We start from the raw sequence: 23,524 nt of genomic DNA, 5'->3' as shown, positions 1-23,524 counted from the left end.
CTACTTCCACAGAGTTCTCAGCACATCCTGAAAATCAGTATATTGTCCAGGTCTGACTACTTGGGGGACACAAGGGCAGCAAGATTTGGCACCTCAAAAAAACAACCTTCAATGACATCATTCTGGATCAGAAAACTGAGCTCAACTGATGTTAATTGACTCACAATGCAATCATCATGTATCAAAACAGTCAGCAGTACAGAACACTCAGTAAAAGATGATTAACTCAAGTTGTACTTTTATTTTCAGGATTAAAAACCCCAGTGATATAGATGCAGAGTAAAGCAGAAAGAACAGATGTCAACCTCAAGTTTATCTGCAGTTCAGATGAGGCATCCTGGTTTCACAAAACTAAATTGGACAGATGGGTAAAGCACAAAACTACAAAGAAGAGAAACTGCACAAAATATAAATTGAGAATTGGTAACTCCTCTTCACAGTATAAATTGCACAAATAAAAAATCCAACTGCAAAATACATTTGACATTGAGAAAAATAAAAGAAACATCAAAAATTTTTATACAGGATATACTGAACAATACTTTTTTGAGAATTAAGAATACATTGCAGTTCAATTTAAGTGAGATATAGAAGTTATCACAGGTCTAACAAAGGGTAAGAGAAATACTGTTTCCAAGAACAACACAATACATGAATATTCAGGAATATAAAATATAATCAGATTCAGCAAACAGTTCTAAAGCTGACATTCCTATTCCAGTCTCTACAATTAAAAGTTAAGCTTGTTTACTTGATAAGACTTGTAGAGAAATAAATATGCTTACATAAGTACACACACTTCTTCAACAAGACAGACGTATTGAATTAGTGGGACTGATTTTTTAATACAAAATAGAGACTGATTTAACAACCTAACCCAAACAGCTAATAGGATTTGCCACTGAAAGATGTGACTAAGTAAATCCATATACTCTTACCACAGTTAGCCCAACATACATGTCTTTAGCATAAAATTAATTTGCTCTTGGGCATATGCTCTGGCTCTTCTACCCATCTGTTGAGTCAAAAACTAAAGCTGGAAAAAGAATTTGTCAGACAGAAAAGAAAAAAAAAATCTTTTTTTACTGCTGGAAGTACTACATCTTGACTTGACTTGAATTTTGAATGAAGTTTTGGATCAGTTCTGTTCCTCACATTAGACAATTTCCCCATGCTTTAACAATACTGAAAATTCACCTGAAGTTTTGTCCCAATCTTTGGTCAGAGGGTCACTGAATTTGCTAATCAGGGATTGGCAACAATATGCTCAAGTCTAGATTAAAGTCTTACTAAAATTGCATATGGACTTTGTATTAAATATTGTATATTCAAGTAAACCTCAAGTCACACATGCTCTGTCAGACTCCTAAGGGCAACCCAATCTTAAATCAAAATGCCCATGTCCTCTATTTATCTATAGAAGTCCTAAACCCTGGTCTGCTAGGTTATGAACCCTGACACCTGAGGCAGGTATGCAAAGAAAGGCTTCACCAGATGAGAACAGGTAAGTATCTTGACAGATGCCTTGCTTCTGTCTGAGTCAAAATCCCTGCTCTGAAGTGCTTCTTTCAGCTTTACAGTACAAGTGTTTTCTAAACTCTAAATATTAACTCAGTACCAACACAGCAGAAAGGAGCATGTGTTAGGATCAAATACACCATTTTCCCCATTATTACATTTTTCTCCAAGGAGTCTTTTTAGCAGAATAGGGGCCTTTTTGCAGTTAGCATCTCTGCTCTGAAGACTCCCAGTCTGACATCTCTCAGTGACCACAGCATCCCTGAAACTTGCCTTGCCAGCACTGTCTCCAGCAGTATCCTCACCATCACAGCTGAGCACATGCAAGTTAGTATCCCTTAAGTTACTGGAGATACTGTTTCTTGTTCTCAAAAAAAAAAAAAATCAACATTATGACTCCTAGCTCCACAGTTGTTATATTAAGACAGTAGTTCCCAGATAAGGAGCTGAGAGATTGTCAGTCTGCAAAATCTAGTAATAATTCCTTTGTTTTCACCTACAAGTGCATAGTAAGATACTCACATATGATTCCTAACAACCTTCTCCCTACTGCTTCCCATCAGGGATACATACAGAGGTCTCCTGTGCCTCAGGTATGCACTTGAATTGCACATGGCAGCAACAAGTGCCAGGAGAATGGGCATACCACTAGCATGCTTGGCATTCAGTGATTACACTTTAGGAAGAGAAACAACAGTCATAAAACAATGTTTAAGTAACCTGAATCCATAGTAACAAACCATACAAGTAATTACTCAAGAACATGTAATTCAAATAAGTACTTTGCCTCAAGCAGCTACTAGTTTCCTGGCTTGTCCTTTCCCAGCACCTACAGAATGGCCAAGTCCTCAGAACAATTCTTCTGAGAGAATTTTCCACCTAGACTGTTTAAAAGTGAACCTTACTGCTTTGGGGAGATATAAACAAGACAAACACTGTATTCAACAGATGCAGGTCTACATCAACAGCAAGAATCCTCAGCCTTCTCATGCCAATCTTTATTTTCCTCAAGATCATACATACATGACTTTGTAGCTGTAGTTGCTCCATACTCTACTCACCTGCATCCCACTCAGAGGCCAGACTCTCAGCCGAGTTTCTCCATATGAGCTGTGGCCACTGCCACTCACCTGCCAGACCTGCTCCACTCTGCTGCCTGAAACCTGGCTAAACACTGCCACACCTTCAATGTGGGCTCTGGATGCAAACTACTGCCCTATTTCCTTGATCCTCCCTTCCTGCCCAGCTCATCTATTTATTTTTATAATGCCAGAAAAGAGAGTCCGCAGCCCAAAGTCCAAGTCTAGATGAACTCCGTTTTGCAAAGTGTGAGGGTATCTGGATATGTTGTGGTGCTGTGCCAGAAAGATAAGCCTATTATACAGGTAGCTTTGTTATGGGCTATAATGGGTAACAGAAGAAAGGCAGTTCATACTGCTTAGGATGGTTTCAGACTACTCTGAAACCAATTCTAAACATCAGCATTAATGTTGCCTAGTGTCCACAGGAGATATCCTGTTGCAGGCAATTGTGTCTGCCAATTGCCCAACTCGCTCTTGAGACTGTCAGGTTCCTCACAGAAGCATAACACCAAGCAATGCTCTGAGACAACACGTAAGTCCCTTCAGACAGGCCAAACTTGCAGAAACGTTGCCCTTCCCCTCTGCTACATCATTAATCCTAAAGCTATTTTCCATTTCTTCTCCCTCTGCAAACAGTCATAACACCTAGCATGTCTTTGTCCTATTTCAAGAATCAAGAGCTAACAGCAAGTACATCAGAGAAACTCCCGAGTTTGTACTTAAAAATACCTAACCAAAGCCCTGAGTTACAACCATCACATCTCTATTCAAGTAAATACAACAGAAGGACTAACACCACAGTCATTACCGTGCACGCACAATATAAATATTGGTTAAGCCCAATAAATCTCTTTTGAGGTAGATGTATACAGTACAAAGTATATTAAGGGTTGAATGCAAACATCATACTCTCTTCTCACCTTGTCTTCCACTTCTGCAGCAAACCTTGAAAAAGCATTATTTCTGTCTCATCAGCATTCAAACCAAGTTTGTCCAAGTTCAGAGCTCTAAGACAATTTGCAGCTAAAAGACCACCGAAACCAAACCTAGATGTTTAACACTATCATGGAGTTTCATTTGGGGGCCATGAGAAAAGCGCGTTAACACAAAATTCAGCTAAGGAAAATCCAAGTATTTTAAATAACTTTGCAAACAAAATAGTGCTGTTCAAAACCGGTTCCAACAGTTTCATCAACAAGAAAAATTACAAAGAATAATAAAAACCTTCTGCTGGTGTTTTCAAAGGAATTTTAAAACTAGAAATTTGAGCTTTAGTTCCCCCCTAAAAAAAAAAATCATTTTCATTACTTGCCTCCATCACTGAAACAGAAGAGGAAAGGAGAAAGACAGCTTGAGAGACAGACACCCCACCCCAACTTCCTTAGAAAAAGGATTCAGTTAAAAAAAATTCAAGGAACTCTAATGAAAACCATGCAACAGATACATCAGATTACAGTCCGCTCAGAACTTGGCCAAGGTTCACATGGAATGTTTGCAAACCTTTAGATAAACTTGTCCTGAGTTCACAGTTTGTGACAAGCAAAGAGGTTTCAGATTTTTCTGGGCTGTCAGACATGACAGCAGACACAGGATATGATAACAAAATAAATAATAAATCTGGAGATCCACTTTTCTTTCAAATAAAATATCTGTAAAGACAATTCATTCTATCATAAACAGCTCAGAGATTAATACAAGTTCATAATCACCAAATAATTAGTGCACCAACAGTTGCTTTAGGAAGATGACTGAGCAGAGAAATATCTGCTAATCAGTCGCTTCTGTGGTTTTTGGGTTTTTTTTGGTTTTTTTTTTAAATTGAAGATAAATCAGATTGTAGGATTGCTATTAATTAGTCAATTAAGTGCTGATAAGTACCAACATGTGACTGCATTGGCTTAAGCACACATGGTCATGTTTTGTTGTGAATCAACACAAAAATGAGTATGATTACAGAAAGCAGCAGCACCAACACCTGCCTGTGCTTCTATGACTACTGCTTACTTTGTCACAAGCAAGTGCAGGCCAGGGAAATTTCTGCCCCATAGCCATGGCTCTGACAAGCAGCACAGCTTTAGGGTCTTAGTTTGGAATTCACCATCACATTGCAAATCAGAGGTTCAATATTTTGGTTTTGAACAGTCCCTGTCAGCTGTAGTTCTTTGAATATCAAGCAAACTCCCACTTAGCCTATCTTCTTCAAGAAAAAGGCTGCCTGGGTGAGAGACTTTCCTCAAAGAAAACTCAGTAGATGGAAAAAAAACCCCACAATTGAACAGCAAGTTAAAGAGAAAAGTTGCGTTGTGGTTTCTCAAGTGTCCCACAACAGGAATTCAGACTTGTGAGTTATGATCCTCATAATTTGAAGACTGAAATATTCTCCAAATTAATGCCAAAAGAAACACTTAAACATGGTTCCAATAATTGTATTAAAGTATTAAAGCAAAATAAAAAGGTCCAGAAGAAAAGTCTGGAGTCCAAAGAGGCAGAGCGTGCCAAGCCTTTGCCTCTCAGGCCCAAAGGACAGTTTGGATATTCAGCACAGTGTAATAGCTTCCTCCTGAACAACGGAAATATTGTTTCTTCAAGTCAGAGGTAGTGTCTAAAACAGAATAATGAATACAGCAGCATCCTTCAGCTGAGCCCAGCTATGCCTGAGGTGGCACAAGAACAATACAGTCTCAGCCGGCCCGGTCACGCTGCTGCTGAGGGATCTACAGTGATCCTTGGTTTCAGCCCTGGTGTTGAGAAATAAGCAGGACGCGCACACAAGGGCAGGGTGAGTCCAGTCACCAGGGAGACGCGCACGATAATCATGTACATCTGCTCCGGAGGCCAGCCTCTTGTTGGCAGGCAGACACCGCACCAGGCTGTGGCAGATGCGTGCATAACTTAAACACATAGCCGCAGACATGCAGCAGCGCTCAGACAGCACTTTCTGTTCCACTCAGATCCACACATCACTGGGAAAAGAGACACGCCTGTATGTTATGTTTAACCATGTTTCTTTGAGAAAACTTTTTTAAATAAACAGAGATTACAATAGGTTTCACTTAATAAATAAAACATTTAGCATAGTTCGCAGAAGTCCACTGAGGAGCACAAGTGGGACGCAGCAATCAGGATTTAGTTGCAGATTCATCCTCTTCTAAAAGGAGGTCATTTAGTGCAATAACTGTAGCAGCAAAGTCAACCAGCTCCACAAAGTCTGATGTAATTATGTTAACACCCATAACACCTGGTTTCTGTGCTTTCACCCAATTTAAAATCATGGGCAAGTTCCTAAAGAAAGGAAAATAAAGAAAATTAAACATTTTTAAACAGACTCTTCTGTATACACTCTCTACTTGAAATAAAACATGCTGTTTGCAAATTATGTTATTATCTCATATTTGTTATCAGGTCCTGACTGCCACCCAAAATGCAACTAGCCTGATGAGAAGAGTGCTTAACATAGCATGTGGTCGTTAGCTATCAAATAGAAGTACAGTCAATCATCAGTCCAAACTACCACACATACAAAATAACATTTGCTAGCTCTATACTCACTGAGTAGACTGTGCTTCAGCATTTAATGCTGTGCTACAATTTTTTCCATCCTGGTTTGGTTTTTCCCAAGAAAACGTTGAACCAAAAAGCTTAATTGCACAGCAGACTTCAGTGTAGCACAAGACAAGGCTACACCTGGCCCAAGAGGCTCCCCTGCCCACCTCTCCCTCAGGATGGGCAGGAAATAAGTTGTTGGGGGCAGCACACTGCATTTTTACTGAACTCCTTTCAGCATCTAGAGCCACCCAGAGAAACAGGCTCAGGGAAACTAAAGTCAGAATCAAGCCCTCAGCTCTGCAAGGGTTGAGCATCCCACCATACATCATTGTAACCAGAGAAAGGTGAGGTATGTCAGGAATTGAGGTAAATGGAGTTAGAAATTCTACAGTGGGGAAAATTTCAGTCATTTATTGGACAGAGTGCAAGTCAGGAGTCTGTACAAGCTTTTTTTTGCACTGATATGCAAACTCCAGGGTTTTCAGCACAGTTAGAGACAAGAGTTATTTAAATTAGTGCCATAATATGCATACAGAATTATGTAAGATGGTAGGCAAGCAAATTAGCCAACAGGATGGGGGAAAAAAAACCCCAAAACAAAACCAGAAAGCCTAAAGACACCTCACAGGCCTTGTTCCAGAAAAAAAATTCTTGTGAAGAATCAAGAGAGAACTTGATTAAAGGCATAATTACTGTCTCTATTGAGGGACAAACCAGACTTTAGCCAGCTAAGTATGAATGTTGCACATCTATCCTTTAGCAAGAGCTCAAGAACACTTAAATGTTCATATTCAGGGAAAAATTTCCATATAAGAAGGAAGACATTTACACAGAACTGCAAAGATAGATTTACACATACATTTCAGCTAAACGTGTAAATGTATACAAGTAATCACACTTTAGCAAACAGTGGCATCTATTTTAAATTTTCAGTTTACTTTCAAACAAGTGGCAATGATGAGGCAGAGGAAAAGGGATGGAGCACAGGCAGGTTTCCAGTCCAGATCTGCGCCAGGAGTCATTTGAAACAAAACTGCTTGCCCATTCCAATCAAACGAGATAATTTTCTACTAGTTTAAAAATAGAAATTCAGTAGAAACTTTCCTTTAATCACGAGACAACAGTACATTTAATACACACTATGCAGACATAAGTTACATCCGTGCTTTCTGTTGGGTATCCCCACCAAGCCTACATATTTATTTACATTTGCACAACCTGACAGCAAACGCCAGTCTGAAAGCACCCGAGCACCATCTAGTGACTAAAGCTGACCGCACAGATGTAGGCAAAGAGCAAGCCGGGGCGAAGACCCGAATATAAATATACTGTGGAAAGCGTCATTTGGTTATAATAGATAGGAAGGAGACTGAAAACTCCATGATTTATACTTCACCTGGAACTTCCTTACTTCCATCAACCACTTTAATGACTGCAAAAGCATACCACTTGCTCTTTTCAGAAAGGATTTTTAAGAAAATAAGTTATATTGACTTATGGCTTCAAAATAATACTACTGTAATTACTTCTAAAGTCACCAGTGATTCTCCCAAAGGGAACATGAACCAGCTGCTGAAGGTGTGTGTTTATCTCACTGCTTAATATTAAGCTCAGTTGCTAATCAAATTAGACCAGTTGTGACCACCTATACAAGTGTAATTTAGAACTTGATATCATTATGATAAGATAAACCCTTAGTGACCTAAAAAAAGGCAATATTAAACAGTGAGCCAGGAGACCAGATCCCACCAAGACTGCTACAGTTCTGGCAATTTTTACCAAATGTCCTACAAGGTGATAATGCTGTAAGCCAAAGTCACACGGATCCTATTCTGGTCGTGCTGTTAACACTATTAAAAATTGCTGGCACTCTGCTATGTAAAGCAAAACTCTTCCGACAATCCTACTCATCGGCAAATCGTACAACAGTCAGTGGTATTAAAGTCAAACTGTTATTCTAATTTTTGCCAAAAAATCCCATAATAAAAATATTGCCCTAGGTCATACATCTTCGGCCATTACCGAAATTACTGAGACACATTTATACAGACAAACACAGAACTGAGCCCACAAATATGCAATTTTCTACGGCACAGGCTTTTACCCCCTAAATTCAAGTTCAGTCAATTTGTAATAAATTACTGGTTTGCAAAAACAGGTCCAGACCATGTTTTATGAAATCACATCACATTCACAAAGAGCTCAGATTACCAGGAAACACACTTATACTTACATATATACCCTGTTACTTTATTATATTCAATAATTCTTTATTTTTAATGACTGTAAATAGCTCTCTCAAGCAATAGTAATAAAGCAAAACTGCATACTTTCATCAAGTCTTACTTCTAAGCAAAGATTTCAGACTCTCACTTACTCAGTGCATCTTTCAACATGAAACGTGGTAAGTAAAGAACAGAGAAATCAAGACAAGTCCTTACCTATGAACAAGTGTGTTCTTCAGACCACGAATTAGATGCCGTGCAATAGTTTTTACTCGAGGTGTGAGAATTGCTTGAGAAACATGAAAAGTTCCATAACGACTTCGTTCTTCAAGGGTGGTCTCCAGGAACTGTAACAGCTTGTGCACATTGGTTGTATTAGCCCATGGTGCTGGCATTTTATTCCCTGGCCACAGGAAGGGGTATTCTTGACACAAAGGGTAGTGGTAGAATATGAGAACCTAACAGAACAAAGAAAAAGGAGAAAAAAAATAAACAAAACTTCACAATTATGTTATTTAAACAGGATGTTGCACTGCTTTATGCTTATACAGTACTGCTGCAGCTAGCATAGCAATGAAAAGACAACCAAGCAAGAAAGCTGCTTCTGAGTGTCAGTAAATTTGTTGCAGTGTTGCCAACAAAGGAGATGGAGATAACTTCGCTTAGCTGTTAGGACAGGACTACTTCAGGCTTTCAGGGTCATCAGTTTAAAATGAAAAAGTTGCCAGGAGTATGCCAAAATGTCATTCAAAGAATTCCACTTAAAAGCATTTCAAAGCACTGTTAGAGACTATTACATCTGTACCTGAAGTTAAGGATTTTAGCAGTCTTGCCATCTTCTGCATAACTCCTATTAAGTGGCTAAAGCACACCAGCCCTGGCTGGCGTAACAGCACTCCACTCACACTTACTGCATGAGATGCCAAAGTCAGTCTTGTTGTCAGCAAAATCTTCTCTAAATCAAAAGTCAGTATTTTATGCCTTGTAAGGTGGTTCTCTATAAGAGGATAGCACAAAGATGCAACACTTAACACCCAGACTTACAAATTATTAATTCTGAGCCCTAGCACTGTCAGCATCAGTTCAGAGGAATTCCTCAAGGACTCACCCATGTTACAGTGTAATAATTACATACCATTGCCAAATCTGTTCTGCTTGTGTGTACTGCATGGGAGCAGTTATGACAGAGAAAAGGCACCTAATCCTGCCACTGTAGATTTTGATGGCTGCAAAGGACCAAATAAATTCTGTACCACACCTTAGTCACGTTAAAGCTTATATGCTTCACACTGGCCAAAAAATTAACAGTTTCAGATCCTCACCAACACAAATCTGCACAACACGTCCTTCCAGAAGACAAAACCATTTGTAAGGAGCACAAAGACCTGTTGATACTATCGTTTAATTATTTCATGAACATGCTCGGGAAGAGGACAGTCTAGCCACACCACAGATGGAGGAGCTATACAGCTGCAAATAACTGTAGGGAAACACACATGCTACATAAAGAAGGCTGTAGGGGGCTTCAAATTGACTGTCAGCAGCATCTTTGGTCCACTACCCGAGTGGTAACCACACCTAGCCTCTCTATATACATTTTAACTTTTCGGGCTTGAAAAATATTACACATCCTTTCCTTACCTGGTGTTTCTTCTCCCACATGTACTGTAACGTCACATATTCTACACATTGAACAGAACAAAGTTTGGATCCAAATGCTGAGCGGATTCTGTTGATCAAGTAGTAGTGATGACTGTTATCCATGGCGTAGAAGTGATTGAAATCCAAGAAGACTACTTCCTTGGGGTGCTGCTCCAGAAAGGTGTTAATCTCCTTCAGCCCATCCCGTACTTTGATACCAAACAAGCCGTGTATGAAGTAAATCTCTTGTCCTACTTCGCCAGGTTTGGAAGATACACGAAGATCAAAATAGCGTATCCCACCTTCCAACTGCTCTTTGAAAGTGAGATTTTGAGTCACTGACCATTTCTTCATGATCTTTTTAACCAAAGAAATTCTGGCCAAACGTTTGATGGCTGTGGCTTGGTCTGGTCCCACAGGAGATTTCTCATCAACCCAGTAGCTGAAAGAATCATGTGACCCTAGAAACAAAAGCCAAAAATACTTAATTTTAGAAAACAGTCTCCCCCAATAAGTATTAACTGTAAACTGAATGAGTCCTAAACGCACGGCAGGGTCGCAGAAGAGTTATGCTCAAGCATGAGTCTTTGAGACTATTCTTTACACCTTAATTTTCCCTAACTGTACAACAAGAGCTATGCTTAAGGTTCTCTGACTGTTTTCTTCTGTGAGCTCCCAATTTCAATGCACTCTGAAAATCAAGACAATATGACAAACATCAGTGGCAAAGGGAAACTTCCTTCTAGCCTTCCTTCATTTACAAGCTACCAGTCTACCTCCAAAGCTTTCCCAGAGCCTGGTGCATTACTGACTTGAAATGCAACTCCAGTTTCATTGTAACTATTTGGGGTTTTATTATCATTCTACCCAGTAAATCCAATCATAACTTTAATACATCAAAATTATTGGAACAGATATCTGTATTCACGTGATGGACAGAGGGATCTGTACATGCATGTGCCTCACCAGCACATCTCACTTAAACCCCAAGAGGGTAAATAAACAATAGTTTAAAAGGTGAGCAATGACTGGCTGAACTCAAAGGTGCAACAGCTGAGCACACCACTAGTTACTGTGTGGTTACGTACCAAGCTCATGTTAAGTTCAGTGTCTTCTGCATGGCAGTGTCTTTGAGTTATACAGGTATGGTGAATATAAAATTATCCAAAAAAGATGCCTTACAATCAAAATCACCAGTCCCTGCCAAAATAATGCAAGTCTGACAAAGTTCCTGTAACACAATCTGTACCTTGGCAGAAAAACTGCATCTCCAGTATAAAATTTGAGCTTGCTGGAAGAAGCCTCCAACTGAAAACTCAGCAGTAAATGGAAACAAAACTGAGAAATAAAACTCCTTCAAAATAAAAGCTTCAGAGTCAATAAAATATCCCTAGCTTAGCCAAGTCAATAACAGAAAGATTAATAGGGCGGTATATCTCAGTTTACACTGTATCAGAGCAGCATAAAGTAAAGATGTGCAGAAGCAGATATACCAGAGTGAGGTTTTCTAGGGCTTTCTAACCATTTACACCAGGCACCAGCATTGTGGCCAAGAAGCTGCAACCGCTCCAGGCATGACTTCCCTGTGAAGTCCCAGCCAGGAAAAACACTACAGGAGCTCTAACAGCCCTGTTCCCTTTTTTCTTCAGGACAGCAGATGACAGGTTCCCCACTGAGCCAAACTCCACCCAGTTCCTGTGCACACTCACTCTGCTGAAGTATGGGGAAAGCATCTTCATCCCCAGTCACCACAAGCAGCTCCTTTTCCATCTGCCTGAGGAGTACAGCAACCCTTTACCATGCTGTGGCATCTGCATTTTCCCTTCCTGGATGCCCCAGGGTTCTTGTCCTCACTTCTGGGACTACACATTTCTAGAAATTTCCTCCTCTACCTCAGCCTGCAACTCTTAAAAATCTTATTTTGTCATTTTCAATATTCAGACAACATTTGAGGCATCCAGTCTCCTTTACTCAAACATTTCACTTACGTACCAGCACTCACTTGAAGACTGATGCATTTCCTGTGATGCAAGGTCAGAGCTATAAACAAGATTATGATCTCAATTGGATTATCTTGTCATGATTTTTTAATCCCGATGGAAGAACAGACTGTGCGCAAACCAAACATCATTTAACAACAACCTTAAATGCACTCTTTCTCCATGAATTTTGACTACTTCAAAAGTACTGAAAAGGAACGGAGAAGGCAGTTTTAATATTCTTTTGTAAAGCCTGAAAACTAAACTCCAATCAACTCTTCTTGAATTCTTCAGTCTTTGTAAAAGTGTGCCTCTTATGTGGCTTTCCATTCAGTCTTTTAGAAACAACTGACAAAGTAACAAAAAAGCAGTTTTTAAGAGATGTCAGCTTAAGTAGCTGTTTAGTACCTGTCACAGTAAACTACATCAAGAAGGACCTGTCAGTTTTGCAATGACACCTAGATCCCTACCTATCTCCAAACGTGTAATTCCAAACAAAACACAGGCTCAAATATCTAGTGAAGAAATTTCAGAAGAAGCCATATAAGGCCCGGCTCATACTGCAAGCTGCAACTCAAACACTTGAGTTTCATACGCCTCCCCATACAGCAGAATGAGCCTTTCAAGCTTCTACAGTATCTGGAAAGTAGACTCCCATCGCAAGCGGCTTGTCTTCTGCCTCTGAATGAGTCACTTTGTGCAAAGTCACGGGGGTTTTTGTTTTTCTTTGTGTGGGTGTGTTTTTTCTTAAGTTCTCAACTCTATCCATTTTAATTTCTTCCTCTGTTTAGAGCACTACAGAAATTTGTTTAGTGTGCTAGAAGGCCATAAGAAACATTTTATTTTCATTTTAACTAAGACTGTGCAGCAGCCTCTAGAGAGCTGTCTACAGAAGTCACTTGCACCATTACGCTCCCTCAGACAGTGTCACTGATAAATTTGATTTACAAAGGAATGACAATTTTATCTGGCATCAAACATTGTTGTCAACTCAGAGTTGTCTAAGCAAATCTGAGCTAAGAAACAGCCTTTTTCCCCCAAGTCTGATCACATACTTTACAGCTACGAAAGCTTTTCCTTTGCAGATTGCCACATACAAGGCATATTGAAGGATACAAATCAAATTTCTCCTTGCACTGTCACAAACCAAGTTCTATTTATAGCTCTAGAAAGCAGTAAGAGAGAAAACAAGCCACAAGCACATTGCAACTTTTTCAACACATATTTCAAGAACTGCACTCCTTAACAGGGCAGCTATTTGAGAAACTGAACTGTGACATGCTTCTACGGTTAGAGAAGATCCTTGAAACTTTTGCCCTGTGGCTCTGCTTAAAAGTCTAGGAAATTGGACTTCTCATTTACAATCAAGTTAACATGTATACTTAGATATAACCAAATAGAACACGAGATGAAGCATCTGAAAAACAAGCTCCCCTTTTCACAGTTTGTAGAAGACCACCTCTTAAGAAGGACAGGGGAGCATCATCAATATTGAGGCTGGAAAGACACAGCAGAAGTTCAATTAGATTTTCAGTGGTCATTCACAGAAGGCCAATCACCAACCGTGAGAGATATCTAGGCCAAACTTAGACCCAGAACATTTTCACTCCAGTCAGAGAGAAAAGCAAACTGAAAGTCTGAAGCAACAGCACTGGATACTTGTTGGGCTAAAAGGTAAGAGCTAGGTGAGGATCCATGTCATCCACCAGGCCCTCATTAAATTTAAGATTACTGTTACCAGCTCAGCCACTGGCTTTTAATATAGCTTAGCTGTGATGTTAAGCTACATGCTAAGCTGATCGCATCATGATGTCAAAATAATCCCTGCTCTCCTTCGCTCTACCCCTAAACTCCTGTAGCCATGGCATGAGCCAGGCTAGTTGCTGATGCAGCATGATTTCTTTTGAAAAAGCGTAACTTAAACCAATCCTAACCTGCACAGTTTCAAAGACAAAAGCCTACACCAGAAGCACGGAGGGGACCAGCCCTGTCTTGTTAGCAGCTCAGTGTTGGAGCTGCTAGGCACACTGTCAATCAAGGTCTAACAGAAGAATGTGTGAAGGTACTCAGATGCTGCACAGTGATAGCAACAGGGCTGGCAGTTGAACAGCAAGAATCACAAAACTCTTAGTGACATACACAGAAAAGTTCTCTCTGTGTACAAGAAATACTTTACAATCTGTGATCCCCCTCCCCCAAAAAGTGTGCGTGTCTCCAAATTATACTGACCACTTTCTCAGGAAAGTTAAAGCTCTAGAAGTCTTAACAAAACGTTTCAATTGATCCCTATTATCTTAAAAAAAAAATCAGTAACATTCTGTATTGATTCAATAAGTCAATTCCTTAAGCTTGTTGTGAACAAAGCAACTAACCAACCCAGGTATTTATAACTTTCATCTTACAGACTGACAGAAGACACAGAAGTCAAGAAACTTAGTCTTCATCGTCCTCTAGGCAAATAGAAACCAGAATCCCAGTCTGAACTGCCTCAAGGGCATGTTCTTGCACATGCAGCACGTTCCTTGAGTCACTGCACATGAGAACAGGTTGGCATTCAGACTGCAAACCTTACTGAGCTGCTCCAGTGACATAGCATCAGTCTGGTGCTCAGGCCCTCCCAAAACAGAGTGAGGCACAGGTATAAAACAGATGATGATTTGCCAATTGCTTCCAATAGGCTGAAGATGCATAGCATGAAGCAGCAAGCATTAAATTTAAGCATGAAAGTCTGCACATGCAAAGAAAAAAAAAATTAGAGGACCAATTAGCTGGCAGCTCTTACAGAGTAAGAGACAACGGCTGCTCTATTTTCATTTCATTTCTTTCATCTGCTTAAGATTGGAAGCTTCAAGGAAAGCAGTTACATCCCAGCAGATGCCCAGATATTTAACTATCAAAGGCAATTATATGGTTAGAATAGTATTAAAGAGGTATCTTCCAGATCATTAAAATGATGGATAGTCCTCTTAATTGTATCCCAGCAAGTGCAACTGTGGATTAATTTTTATTCATATCTTTAAACTCCTTTTTATTGTCCTTCAACTAGTTTCTCAAGTTAATTGTATGTTAAATAGATCACTTCTCAATTCAATTTGTATGTTAAATAGATTGTATTTCACTGTTCAGGATGACTTTTTTGTTGAAGCTTTTGTGCTAATTGTTAGAAAGCAGTCTTTTATCATCACATCTGCAAAGTCTAACTTTTCAGTGTGTCCATTTGTCATGCTACCTAATCACATATAGTCAAATTAACCCATAGTGTAGCTCAAACAAATGACACTAATCAACAGAATGTTATTAAGCCCTGAATTTCAACAATTACTAGCTATATCACTTTGTATTATCTTTTGTTTTTACATCACTACTTTCTCCATACACAATTGCAGAGCAGGGATAGGAATATCAGCATCATCTCACCAACTCCAGTGTCCTCTCATGAGCGTGTAAATTTACCTTCGAGGGATGTTAAAAATATGAACACATGGCATGCAAAGTGCAATCTTCCAACATATAACATACTTGTGCACTGTCAACTACTTGACAACAAGACAAGAATTCCTGTTTTTTCAGATACAAGCATGCCTACAGTTACTTCACTGGTCTCCCTGCTATCGCAAGGCTGTGGACTAGTCAGTAGCAGCACTTAGACACTTCCTGCAAAAAATCTGTCTAACCAAGAACGAAAGCAGAAAGGCAAGAGAGTACACTGTCTAAGTTTAACTAGATCAGACTAATCTGGTTTGATCTTCATATTAAGGAAATATTAACAGGATGAAAAAATGCAAGAAAGTCCCTTCTGTTATGTTAAACATTTGTAAGAAGCAAGGCCAACATACTGTACTAACTCACTAAAAGCATTAAAAGGTAATTTATGGACAAAGAATCACCCTAGCTGCAGTGATGCCAAACTTCTTAGAGCAAGCTTTGCTCACTACACAACATACATTCCCCATATATCACAAAACACTGCACATGACAGCATAGCAAACATTACACAGCCAAGACATCTGCAGAATAATCAAGTTCCAAAACCACAGGATGCAAGTGCTAGAAGTTAAGGCTGTCCCACAAATGTTCTTCTAAACCACATGTCCTGTGTGTGCCAGAACTGAAGGAAAAATGGGATAAACAAAAGTGCCCCTCAAAGCCCAGAAGTCCTCAGGATTCAGGTCATTAACAGGCCAGATTTTCTAATCAAAAGATTAACAGCTTAAAAGCTCTTCACTAATGAAAAGCAAATCAAATAGTTCATATTAACTTGCCCAGCAAAAGGAGAGGAAGGAATAATTATCAATAGGATGTTTGTTAATAATCTAAAACTATTGAGATGAGTATTTATATTTTAATAGAATCCTAAAAGAATCATCTAATTATTCTTAATGCAGTCTCATTAGGGAGGGCAAAGCCTAGTACAGACCAAATCCTCTTAGGAAAACTTCCCCTCCCTATCAAAGAATTACCCCGATTTCCCTCACTGCCCCTTTTCAGGGTGGGTGGTAGAGTCAACAGGAATTACAGGGGTACAAAGAGAAAAAGACTGCTTAAAACTGTGTCAGACACAATATCACATTAGTTTGCTTTCTTTCCATCCAGGAGAAATCTGTTTGGCATTGGCTGGAGCTATTGCCATTAGAGTTTTTTTTTTTGTTATTTAGCAATGACTTCTCATTTATTAGCAGCCTCAGCTATCTGCATTGGGAAAGCAGAAAGTGTCAGTACTTTTCTACCTTTTCAAAGCCTGAACAGATCTGCCTGCTCTGAAAAGAAAACACCTTCAGTTCAGAGTCCTGAATTCCTCTTTTGTGACCACCCAGAAACATGTGGACCAAGGGCTCATCCTCTTCTGAGAAATTTTTTCTTGTTTTCATTACACAGTATTTTTCCCTCTTTTTACATCTTTTCTGGAAGAGCAGGCAAACTGGAACTTTCACACAACATGGACAGAGAGCAACAACTGATTATATCAACATTATTATTGGTTTTCTCTGTTTGAAGTAAAACATTAGCCTGTTCTGAACTCATTCATCAGGCAGTTAAGTTACTCTCTAGGGCAAAGATTTAAATTAAAAAGGCATAAAGATTTTCCTGAATAAGAAAATAAAGATCTTCATATACTGTCTGAACAAAGTTTTGTGGCATTTTGAGGACAACTTGGTTTTTGCTAAGCGGATGACAGTGGTCCTTTAAAAGCAGAAACTCTAACATGTGAGGCTGGCTTTCCAAGGGAACTTCTGCATAGACCTAGTGTCTGTCACACCAGCTCCTTATTTAGGAACGTACAAATGGAATACTTTGTTATTTGGGAACAGCGGAACAACTCTCATTAGATATTCTCACCAGTATAGTGGTTCAGATGGTTCAACAGCCTAACAAGAGTTAGATTTGCAGTTACAATCAAACAGACTACAAAGGTAATAAAGTAACTTGTCAGAAAAAGTTTATTCAGAAAATTCTGCACTTACAAATCATATCCAACATCACCATAATTATGCAGATGTTTTCTTCCAACGGTTACTATGTCATTTATTGTTAGATGCCAACTAAATTGAGAAAGAAAATAAAGCTTGGTGAATCACAACATTAACCTTATATATTTCCTCCCTTTGAGCTTTAACCCAACAGATGGCCAGTTTAGCTGATCCAATGACCCTTTTAATTAGGACTCCAAAGGAGTACTGTTTGGAAGGAGAATGCAGTCTGAAGCTCACCACTGCTTCTCCCCTCAGGAGCCACATCCATAACGCACAGCAGCCCATGTACAAAGAAACAAGAAAACGCAGCATCAGCAAGTTAGGCAGCTCGCCTCAGAGTCATACAGGCGAAAAAAAAAATCAAATCTAGTAAAATCCTAGTGGCCTGTTCTTAATTGGACAGGGCTGCTTCTTTTAAGAACCATTTCAGTTCTGCTTGGACATTAGATCATTTAGATCAAAACCATCAGGTTTCTGCCTCAACCCTTTTGAGGGTGGAAACAGTGGCATGCTGTAGTACCAAAAGTTTCAGCTACAGTCATACTGGTACTACCATGAATGAACTATGGAAACTCACTCAATTAGAAGTTAGTTAGAAAGTTAATTTTAAAAGTGTGTTTAAGGGACAATTGAGTAGCTTGACCAGTGCTGTGGTTTGGAGCAGATGATCAACATTTACACTTTTAGAAGGCTAAGGACACATCTCTCCTCATAGATCAGTGAAAAACAAATTAAAGACATTTCAACAACTATTTCAGCTCTCCAATATAGTCTTATTGTAACCATATTTGAATCAAGATTATTTTTCTCTGTTAAACAAATGCTTCTGGAACTGTAAAACTCAGCTCCTCCATCAGCTTTAGCTACCTATAACCCAACATCCCACAGGCAACCCTCCACCAATTGTCCAGCCTGATACAGGCAGGAGCAGCACCATGTCACAACTGCTCCGTCTCTCTTAAAAATGAAATCCTGGCCATCTTTCCACACACCTTCAGAGGACAGGCCAATACATAAGAAGGTGATAGAAAAGGCTCATGAAGCTGTGACTGAAGAGCTGCCCTACCTCTCTCCCGAGAATGCAGGCTGCCCTGCCCACATGCTCTACACCAGCAGGACACCTTGCCTAGGGTTACATACAGCTCTAGGCATACCAGTATCTGAAAAATTAACTTTTGGTGCCAAAAACTCCTTTAGTGTTTCAAATCAGACTCAGATGTACAAATTTTGACCTACAACATTTATATTTAGAGATTAAAAGAAGAAAACTCACAATCTAGGACATGAACATTGGTATTAACTGACTTTTTTAAAATATCACATTTCAAAGTGCTGAACTAAAGCATCTTACTTTTTCCAAGTCTTCTATTTTTCAGCTCTCTTCTCTAGAGACTCAATTCAAATTGAACTTAGTTCAAATTCAAATTAATTAGTTCCCAACTAAGCTTAATTCTTTCCTCGACAGCAGGTTCACTAAAGCCATGCGGAAAAAAAAAAATGTAAAGCCCCATGTCTTCTAAATACAGCCATCCTACCTCTTCTTCTTTCCTGCCTCCATCTGCAGCACTGTAACACACCAAGTTCACCATCATGCTCCCTCAGGACAGCTGCACGCTTTGGCACCCATCCTGGGGTTTGTCCAAGCACATGAACAGTTATGGTAAGCATTTCTGGCAGGAACCACTTCTGCAAGGAAATTCCCCCAAACCATTACCATCAACAGAGAAAAGCTTTCCATCAGGTTAGCTTGCTGAATGCACTCATTTACATTTGTAGGATCAAACAAGCACCAATGGAGGTAAATGAGAGCCCTCGTCTTTTTACTAGGGGGTGGGAGATGGGAGGAACACAGGAGAGAAGGCAGAGAAGAGAAGCGGCATTTGACTAGCTTACTCATGTTATGAAATGGCACCCTTAACTATTCCAGGTGCTCCTGCAAGAAGGAGCTTGCTTACCCTGCCATATACCAGTGGATCCTTACCTAAGTAATCAGATTTCCTCTAGAAGAGAAGCAGAGAAAACCGTGGAGAAACTCACAGCTAACTGTCCTGATTAAAACAGGCAGCCAACCCAGGAACACCGTTCGATTAAAAAATAGCAAGTATGCCTTCCTGCTATTCATGATTCTTAATTATTCAAAGACATAATAACCCAGACAGGATTAAGTAAATTCATTATTACCAAGACCCAAAGGAAAACAGAACTGTCTGCTCTTCTGCTCATCACATTCATCCAGCAACACCTTGGCAGCTGGACTAATAAAACACTCTATAAGCAAACACTGATAGCTGGCAATTAACATCTGCTAGATTGCTTTGCTGTCTCAGGACAACAGGTGCAAGCTCATGATCTCAGAAAGTGGGTCCTGGGACAGAAAAAGTGGTTCAGCTGTCCTAACACAAGCATTCACGTAAAAGCTCGATGAAACTGGAAAGTGGTGCTGTATCTTCAGAAGCGGAGAACTCAGCCTCTAGCACCTAATTAATTGTGATAACTGCAAAAATTAGAGAGGCAAGTAGTCAGAACGAAACAGTACAAATTGGACATGTGACGGTGCTATGAATTAGCAGCATGCAAGTACAAGCAAGAAACAGGTTAGGCTTCTCCAGCAAATTCATCAAAAGCAGACTAGTGAGACAGCGCTGAAGCTTTTTTTCATGTTCCATTTCTCAAAGAGGGGGAAAAAAGAAAACCAATAGATGCAGATTGAGAGATGACCTAAGAAAGTAATAACTGTCACAGCTGTACACAATTTCATAAAATTGTTTGAAAGAGAACAGCTTGAGATTAAACACATACTATAACATACAATACATTACCCTGCCAAGGGTCACGTTCAGAATTAAAATGTTTAAGAGTTCATTTTTAAACCCACATTCAAAGAGGATTAGTCTGGAGTATAATTAAGAGAGAACCCTCTAGCATTTCACGCAAGGTCACCACTTGAAGGTGGTTAATTTGTTGACTGTATTGTATGCATGTAAGCTGATAACATTTTAGTTACTTGATATTTGGCAACTTCTCTTTGCAAAAGATTCCTTCTCTCATTGCATAAGAAACCTTATCTCTCTTCCTTGGACAAGAGTATGCTCATTTAGAATTTAGTCTAGAGTTTTTTCCAATATGAACTCTGGGACTGACTGCACTCAAGGAGGATGATCCTGAATTTGTTAAAAGACTCTCCTCTGCTTTAAGCACAGAGTTAAATCAGCACGCAAACACCAAACTGGTCTGCCTCACGAAATACCCATCCTAAACATTATTTGTTACCAGACAGTTCTGAAGATTGAGCAAATAATGACTTCCCCTACTCTCAGGTTGCACATTTCACACCACACTTAATAGCTCAGGGAATCACATAATACTGTATGTTAAAAAGGACCCCCAGAGGTCTCAGTCACCTTTTTTAAAGCCAGTGAAAACAAGCAGCTCTAAAAGCAAATTGTTTGCAACAGATAAAGCAGAACTCCATACAGACCATCCTTACCTTCATACAAGGTTACTAAGACTTTCCCCCACACAATATAATATGATTAATTAAATCTGAACAGTTTCTTTTATGTGCATATTATGAATACTTTCACTTTAAACAGCCCCATCATGTCAACTTTTGCCCCCTTTTTTAAAAAGGTTCTTTTAACCTTCAAATGCTTCATTTTGCCAAACTACAACAAGGTAAAAAACCAAAACCAAACAACAGTTTCAGGGTGTCAAGTGTTGACTTTATTCAAAGTTAAAACAAGTTTTAAGGCTTCAACTGCTCCAGCACCTTCACTAGAGTTACATCTCTGCTCCTATGTACAAAGAGCGATTGGGAAGAGGGAGGGAAAAAAAAAAAAAAAATCCTCAAGAGTTGAGTCCATCAGTCTAGTGGTGAAAACAAGGCCTACAAGAAAACCAGGGAGGGACTTTTGCCAAGGGCATGTATTGATAGGACAAGGGGTAATGGGTTTAAACTGTAAGAGGGTAGGTTTAGATTAGACATTAGGAAGAAATTATTTCCCATGAGAGTGGTGAGGCACTGGAACTAGTTGCCCAGAGGAGTTGCAGATGCCCCATCCCTGGAAGTGTTCAATCCAGGCTGGATGAGGCTTTGAGCAATCCAGTCTAGTGGAAGGCGTCCCTGCCCATGGCAGGCGTGTCGGATCTAGATGATCTTTAAGGTCCTTTCCATCCTAAACCATCCTATGATTCTGTGATGGACAAACGCAGGCCACACCTGTCATATGCACACACAAGTATTAAGCACAGACAAAAACACTTCTCATTTGACCTGAAGCCTACCTTTCATCTTTCTTTTGAAAGCAGCATTGGCCTTCACTGCTGTTCTGCATTTGTAGACAGATACCTGAACTACAACCTGTTTGTAGTTTGTACAATCCTTTCCTTCCACACTCTTAGTAACATCACCTTGTCCCCTACACAACACATACCAAAAGGGTTTTGACAGGTTAATGCACTACCATGAAAATCAAGCCTGTACCACTAATGACCAATCTAACACTCAGTATCAGAACAAACTGCTACAGTAGCTATCCCTAAAGTCTTCTCTATTGACATCTACAAACAACACTAGGTAATTTTTTTGCCATTTACGGATGGAAATTCAGCCTATTCCTAAGCAACTTTAAGGTCATCTGTTATCTTCCTCATTTGTCAGTTTTTCCATCTGTAAATGAGAAGGAATTACACTCACTCTTACCAAATTCCTAACCTAGAAGCTCTGTGCAGGAGCTAGGAGTTAGCTATTTTAAGTTCTGCTGGAAAAGGGGAACATTTTTAAAGTATTTTAGTGCCTTCAGTGTAACATCATGCATTGGGATATTTCATAACTGTGCTGTACTCTTACCCTCTGACAAGTCATACATACATAGGTTCTACTAGAAAAGACATTTCCATTTGACAAGCCTCCAGCTGTCAGAGTAGGTGTAAACAAGCCTTTCTCCCTACCCGCTTGTAAACAACGTGAGACACCTTGAAGAAGACCGTCAGAGGTCACAGCTACCTTTTTTTAAGGCCAAGGAAAACACACAGGTCAACAGGTTAGAGACTCAGAGCTCTATTTACAGAAGACTAAGCCCTCCTTCCTCTCCTGCAAGGGAGGGGGTTCACGTTAGCTCTTACTCACAAACCGGCGCTCAGACCCAAGGCCTGAGGACAAACCTTCCAGACGGTTGCTGCGGTTCCAGCAAGCACCCAACCTCCGACTGCCAAGCCCGGGCAAACACCTCACACCGAGCCGCTGGTGACAGCGGCGGACACAACCGGGCCGGGCTCAAGCACCTGTAAGGAAGGCGGAGACTATCGGGGGACACGACCAGGCCCCGTCGCCACACGGCCGCCCCCCCCCCCCCCCCCGGCTACCAGGCACAGGCGTTGCCGCCGGGGACAGGCCCGGGGTGGCTCTGGCACCCAAACAACCCCTCTCCGCCCCGCCGCCCTACCCGGGATGGCCAGGTTGGAGAGCGGGTAGGAGCGCAGCGCCGCCGGCAGCGAGCCCATCCAGTCCGCGTTGCTCTCCGTGGCGGTCCCCGCGGCCCACTGCTGCCGTCGCCGCCGACGGCCGCCCTCCCTGCCGCCCGGCGGCCTCATCCTCGGCCTGGGCGGGGCGGGGGGGGCGCCGGGCCGCAGCTTCGAGGGCCGGCAGGGTCCAGTACCGGGCCCGCAGCGGCTGCCCGTCCCCCCCCTTATGTAACAGGTGCGGCCCGGCCGGGCGCGGCGGACGTCACAGCGGCCCGGCGGCCAGCCATTGGCTTCCCGCTACTCGCCCCGCCTTCGGCCCCGCCCCCGCCCCGCCGCCGCGGCTGCCTCGGTCTGTCGGTGAGGGGGAGGGGAAACCGGCTGCCTGTGGCGGGAACGGGTCCCTGCCGCGCGCCGGCCGCCGCTGACATGGCCGTCACCGTCGCCTGTCCTCGCTGCACCCCCTGGCCGATGGAACCGGCATAGTGTCGGTCCGGGTCAGAGGAGGGGGAGAATAACGGTGCAGCCTGGGGCTGGAGACTCAGAGAATCTTGGGCAAGATCTTGGACAAGACCTCCAAGATCATCAAGTCCAACCATCAA

General features: G+C 40.9%; 1 protein-coding gene across 1 annotated transcript; it reads right to left on the bottom strand.

The window, feature by feature from the left end:
- Positions 1-226: 226 nt before the first annotated feature.
- Positions 227-23,081, bottom strand: PLCXD2 (phosphatidylinositol specific phospholipase C X domain containing 2). The gene is made up of 4 exons (XM_086762779.1): positions 22,907-23,081; positions 10,013-10,473; positions 8,588-8,829; positions 227-5,882 (listed from the first exon to the last, which is right to left on the bottom strand). The coding sequence occupies exons 1-4, from the start codon at positions 23,052-23,054 to the stop codon at positions 5,720-5,722; spliced, it is 1,014 nt and encodes a 337-aa protein (XP_086618905.1). The 5' UTR covers positions 23,055-23,081; the 3' UTR covers positions 227-5,719.
- Positions 23,082-23,524: the final 443 nt, after the last annotated feature.

The sequence above is a fragment of the Chlamydotis macqueenii genome, chromosome 1 (assembly GCF_036417535.1).
Source record: "Chlamydotis macqueenii isolate bChlMac1 chromosome 1, bChlMac1.mat, whole genome shotgun sequence".
Taxonomy (NCBI): Eukaryota; Metazoa; Chordata; class Aves; order Otidiformes; family Otididae; genus Chlamydotis; species Chlamydotis macqueenii.
This window is presented reverse-complemented; position numbering and strand designations above follow the sequence as displayed.

Coding starts and splice junctions, on each gene's coding strand:
- PLCXD2 (XM_086762779.1), bottom strand. CDS start 23,054: ATGAGGCCGCCGGGCGGCAGGGAGGGCGGCCGTCGGCGGCGACGGCAG. Junction 8,830..10,012: donor TGTGGGAGAAGAAACACCAG/GTAAGGAAAGGA, acceptor TTGTTCTGTTAG/GTTCTCATATTCTACCACTA. Junction 5,883..8,587: donor AAGAACACACTTGTTCATAG/GTAAGGACTTGT, acceptor TCCTTTCTTTAG/GAACTTGCCCATGATTTTAA.